This window comes from Rhipicephalus sanguineus, chromosome 1 (assembly GCF_013339695.2).
Source record: "Rhipicephalus sanguineus isolate Rsan-2018 chromosome 1, BIME_Rsan_1.4, whole genome shotgun sequence".
In the NCBI taxonomy this organism is placed as follows: Eukaryota; Metazoa; Arthropoda; class Arachnida; order Ixodida; family Ixodidae; genus Rhipicephalus; species Rhipicephalus sanguineus.
Window position 1 is genome coordinate 333,172,585 of NC_051176.1, and position 6,000 is coordinate 333,178,584.

A 6,000-nucleotide genomic window follows, 5' to 3' on the forward strand; every position below is an offset into this window, starting at 1 on the left:
TCGCCAGACAATGTCGTAAAGTAGTCTGGCGCAAGGTAGCCACCAACGGCATCACTGGCTGCGCGCGTACTTACATACCGGGCTGCCATATACACTACGGAGTTGGGCCAAAATGCACGGCGGAGACGTAGAAGTGGGTGTCAACCAGGGTTGCCACTGACTTTCGAGTAAATGTCGCCAAACGACGAGCAAAAAGTCGCCAAAAGTCGCCATTTTTTTACAAACCTCGCCAAAAAAGTAGCCATTCTAGATATGTGCGGCATACCCAGTAATAAAAATTTCCACTCACGTATAGCCCCATAGAATACAGTACCATCCAAGACCCTTAAATTATATTGACGTTTCTCGATGCCAGTCGTATCGCCCGCTTCACCATGGGAGTGCATGGCGCTGCTTCTCCGACTAGCCGCAAGATGTGCGTGGTGGCGCAAGGGTGAGTGAACGAAACGCTCATGATATCCTTCCATCCCTGTCCTCTCGTTTCAAAGCTAAAAGTGTGGTATAAACCTTGGGCGAAAACCGTGAAAGCATTATTTGTAGACAGCTTTACGTACCCTTATATTAATTAAAAGGATTAAAAGGTTTATTGAAGGTAACACGACAGAATTCTTACAGGAACCGATCATTAGTGAGTCTTACACCTTTTCAGTGTGAACTAATATGATACCGGACATCACCGACCCTTTCTTATAGTTACTTATATCTACACGCGTCAATCCGATGCGTTATTGCTGTATAACAATGTAAAATGTTATATAGCAATTGTTTTTATTGCACACGCTCACCGAGAACAGTGAAAAATGCCTCAATAAATAATTTTTATTGCAGAAATAGCCGCGTATCCGCCTCTCTTCGCTATTCCAAAACAGTCTTTGCGAGCTGAACTGGGGGTACTGTAACAGTTATTAAGTCGCCAAGCTATTCACAGCAGTTGGAGCTTTGGCGGAACAAATGGTCGGAACACGCGGCCAACCCGTCGTCTTGCCCCTTCAGATGCGAAACTTCAGATAAGCTTAAAGCACCTAAAGCCATAAACCTATAGTCAATCACTGCCCCCTCGCGGTATGCAAGGCAGTCCTCTGACTTACATTTTGCTAGAATGTCGCTGGGGGACGTTCCAGTACCTCCTGCATCTAGATGGCATCCCGAACTAAGGATCCCACTCACTGATCTTATTTTCACAGAACATCAAATAAACGTTTTATTATCTCTCTAGGTGAATTGAGGAGGTACACACGAGTTACAGGACGGACATACCGAATGACGCGCAATGTGCACATTCTACTCGTGGGACTAAAACCAAGAAAAATACTGAGAATTTTGCCGCTCATTCGTTGGGAAGACACTGAGCTTAGGATTCAAAACTGGGTGGAGACCTAAGCCGAAAATCGCCAAAAATTCGCCATGTCGCCATTCATAATTTCAGGTCGCCACGGGCCTTTCAAATTCGCCAATTTGGCGAAAAGTAGCCACCATTGGCAACCCTGGTGTCAACATTCACGCATCCATATCGAAGGCTGCCATGCTGGGCCAATAGCAAGGCACACTGTGCAAGTCATTTACGTCACGTATAAGACAGCTGCAACTACTTCTATAGAGGCTTGTGTTACTTTCGTGTTATGAACGATTTCTATCAAAAAGGGATCAACCATGATTTATTTCGCTGAATTTCATCAGTCGAATATTTGGCAGACAGTACAGTAACCATATGATCTCTGCACCGCGCTTGTCTTGGTGAAGCCGTTTACGTTTTATGAATGCGGTAGAATCCTTCCCGTTTTCTGGTCGTGTTGAATAATGGCGTCGGAATACTGGTAGTAGCGTTGCGCGCCTTCCACGTCCATTCATCCGCTTACGCAGCAGTTGTTTCATCAAGTGTCGGGGCGCCATTAACATCCAGGCGCTGATATAACCATGCGCGTGTTCCTCTTTTATTTGTTTATTTCTGTTTACGAACTGCGAGACAGCCGGGGACAGCGCATTAGAAATATAGGCGCTGATGACATATCGAAGCGGTCAGTGAAGGACTCGTAGTTACTGTGGCACTGCGCTTATATTATCATGAGTTAAAAAAAAAAAGAACTGCTGAGCATGTGACCGTGGTTAGATATAACATGCACCTCACATTTGTTGAATATAAGGCTGTAGAAACGTGCTAGCGCACGCTTCCACAGCCTTGTATTTAAGAGCTCATGACATTGCACTAGTTAATTCCTTCAGTACAAAGGAAGACACCAGTACTACCTGGTTTGCGCAGGCACTCGCACTTTTACGAGCGGAAGCACAGCGCTATGGCCATTGACTAGCACAATAATCCGAGCGTGGAAACGAATGTGGTTGTCCTGCACTCAGGTAGCCGTCACGACTGCTATTTGCATTTTCGTGAAGGCAATGCCCAAAAACTGTGGAGTCCAGACCACTGTGGTTGCTGCGATCACGTTTATGTAAGCAGAGAAGAAAAGAGCATCCGCATTCCCTCTACGTTGCCTTCATCTTCGGGGTGTCCAGCGACTGGAGGTGTCCGCTACATTTCTTGCTCTGACACCGAGTCTTCAATATCATGTGCAATCAACAACCGGGCAGCATTCGCAAACTCGAGCCTCGAGGACGAAGATGAGGTCGTCACCCTGTTCATGCACGATCGAGCACCGTCGCCGAGAACCTCTGAAGTGGTAAGCGACTCTGAGGATTAGCCTACGTGGGACAGCGTCTTTCTCGATATGGACAATGGCTGCCACAACGGGGCTGGGAGCAACGGAACCATGTGCCGGATCTGTCGCGAAGGTGACCAAAAGGCTCGTCTAGTGTCTCCCTGCAGCTGCTCTGGCACAATAGGCTTCGTGCATGTGTCGTGCCTCGAGCATTGGCTTAATGAGCGGAACGCGGACTACTGCGAACTCTGCGGTGAACGTTTCCAGATGGCTGCTCAACCTGTAAGCGTGCTGCGGTTCTTTCGGTGGGCTTGGCGCAACAAGAGGTGGCTGTGGCGATCATTGGTCTTCGAGCTGCTCGGATTGGTCCTTGTGACACCGGTCGCTGCATGCGTGTTTTACGTGCTTGCGATCTTGACGCTTCAAGAGGACGGCGCCGCGTGGTACGTCGTCCTTCTCGATTTCTTGAGCATTGTTGCATTCATCTTTTACGTGGTTCGTACGCTCAACAAGCTACGCACTCGGTACCGCATGTATCTGGCGTGACAGTCGACACATCCGTAGCACAGGATCGTGGGGAGGCTTCCGCTGGAGCCGTGACTCTCTGATGGACTGAACGCAAGGACGCGTGAGAAGCGGGAGAGCTAGACATCTCGTAGTTGTCATCGCGACCAGCGTTCAGAAAAGAAAACCAGCGACGCAGAGTCAAAATGGCTTCCGAAAATGCAATCCGTTAGAACTGCCGTCAAAAACGCCTTTGAAGAATACCACGATATAAGACTACGGCCTACTGCAGACCAACTACGCGATTGAGGAGCTCGGAGGTACTATGTACACCACGGGTTGAATGAATCAGTGTTGCTGATGCTTCGTGAGCATTCTAAAATTTTATGACGCCATTCCGCTTGCTACGGAAGTTTATTTCGAACTTTGTTTTTAGATAATGTCATTTTCCGCAGTTCTAGTGCTCTAACCACTCCGCCGTCGTCCGAATAAAACCCTTGTTTTATGTATTTTCATTCTGTACTTGTTATTCGTACATGGATAACACATTATCTGGTGTAGCAATGATTTGAACTCAAGACAATGGGCATTTCGGCTAGTTGGAACAATTGCCGTAACGTTTCTAAGAGCAGTCGCAGGAGGCAACAGAACGGAAGCACTGCACCTTGTTCTATTGTTGCCTGTTATGTTTTGAGAGCGCTTAGTACCATCATGACTAATTGAATTCGGTTCAAGCACACGAGTTTTACAGCACTTGAATTCACTTGTGCTGAGGCTTTGCTTTACTAGCAGTTATAAGTATTATACGCACCTGCAGACTTTAGAAATAGTTTCCACAGCTTGAAGGGGCCATGACACCGAACTTTCGATAAGATGTGGCATGTGGGTTAATTAATCGTAGTGCGTTCACAAACAAGCTGGCGAAATTTTAACGCATTTGGTCGAGCAGATAATTAATAATTGAATGTTTTTATAAACATGCGAGTGGCCTGAGAGTCGGGCAACGCTGGCGCACTTGCGAGCCGTGACGTAACAAGCTGACGAGGGTAGCGATGCGGGCTTGTTGGTCTGTCATGGTTCTTGGATGTGGGCGCGAAAAGACAAGGACGAAGGGAAGAAGGACACACACACACACTGGCGCTAAGTGTGTGTGTCTTCTTCCCTTCGTCCTTGTCTTTTCGCGCCCACATCCAAGAAGTAACAAGCTGCTTGCTGTGCGAGCGTCAGCATTCCGGCGAACGATATTTTCCGTACTCAGCTGCGCGTGCAATCGAGCTATTTCAGATTTCTTCAGCTTGGCATTGAAATGGAACATTTGCAACGGCTGAAACTTTGACAGAATATATACGATGGCATCCGCTCCAGGCAGCACGCGACGTCGCACACGCCATGACAAAATGCGGTCGTGGGCGGGATTTATAACCGGCGAGTTCTAGGGCTTATTTTGCACTGAAATATTATTTTACAGTCTATCTTTCGTACATGTGGCGCTTTTTTTTCTAAAAGAACCAGATCCAGAATACGAAACTTGGCCAAATTTCATGGGAACATAAAGCCCACCTAAGAGTCTTTCACATTTAAAGCGTTTGTAACCAGTATGGGGTATAATTCTTGATTGTAACGGGGACTCAAAAAAGCAGTTTCGAATAAAAAATGAGCCAAATCCTGCGCCTGTTTGGATCAAACCGAGTCAGATCCATCAACGACGAGCGCTGCGTCAAACAATCTGTTTCATTTGTGTCCTAGTCGCTTTGTTATCGTACTTGCGCTCCACGATTGCTTTTTCTCGGGCGAGTTGGTACTTACTGATTGTAGTACTTACGTGATATTGTAGGGCAGTACTCGAATGGAAAAAGTAAGGGGCTTACTTTTCTACTCCTGCCTGTCTCTTAGCGTTACTTTTCGAATTTCGCGCTACATTATCATGTCCTTCTTTCGCTCCAAAATGGTATATAATACATGACAACGGAAATGAGGTTATTGGGCACCGATTGATTCCTTGAAGAAGAAGAAGTGATCCCAAACGGCGCGGCATAAAACCAGCTAAGAAGAAGCTAAGACGAAGAAGAAGAGCTGAAGCATTTTTGGAGGCCTCCAACCAAGTAACTGAGGACCAACCAACCAACCAATGTATGCCAGGAACAATAAAACGCTGCCGACAATCCAAAACAGTGCGCCTGTTGCCAGAAAGAACCACTCGCTCTTCAAGTTTAGTTATCGCCATTACGCCCGTACTACATAGGACGGCACTGGGGCTCTTCGATTTTCCACTTCTGGCTACCCGCGGGCTGCCAGAGCCAGCCAGAGCGCGCTCGTTTTTCTCGGGTTGCTCCGACCCCCCCGCGGTGCACTTCCGGTTGGCGTTCGTTTTTCTTGGGTTGGACGGTTCTGGCGACCCGCGGGGAGCCCGAGGGTCGCCAGAACCTTCCAGGACAATTTAGTCGTGGAAGCTCTCTGGAAGGTTTCGGGCTAGCAGACGCCGAAAAGAGACGATACGCGCTCACCGCCATCTTTGTGAGGACTCGACGGATTGCAATGCGGGCGCTTGCGGACTACACCTTTGCTTGTCCTTACGCTCGGGCCGCTCGGCACCGTTCCGCCGTGCGAGATGGCGCGATTACGAATGGCGGCGAGCATTTGGAGCTAATGTTTATTGCTTTTCTTATGTGTCCCGTGAAGTTTCCTTCCGTGAACAACGCGGCGAACTGTCGCGTTCTAACCATTCTAACTTCGTCGTGCACATGTCCCAAAAGTTATGTACACGTTCGTACGAACGCATGGAGACCCCTTTCGAGTTTATTTTTTCGTAGTAGTATTCGATTGTGGTGTCTTACGTGTGTGCTTT

At 47.7% G+C, this 6,000-nt stretch overlaps 1 protein-coding gene across 2 annotated transcripts in view; it reads left to right on the top strand.

Moving 5' to 3' along the window:
* Positions 1–3,455, top strand: part of LOC125756949 (E3 ubiquitin-protein ligase MARCHF2-like) — a 166,470-nt gene extending 163,015 nt beyond the window's left edge. For both annotated transcript variants that reach the window (XM_049412018.1, XM_049412017.1), the window contains one exon: positions 2,978–3,455. In XM_049412018.1, the coding sequence (XP_049267975.1) occupies positions 2,978–3,197 (220 nt within the window). In that variant the 3' untranslated portion in view covers positions 3,198–3,455. The remainder of the gene's footprint in view (positions 1–2,977) is intronic.
* Positions 3,456–6,000: the final 2,545 nt, after the last annotated feature.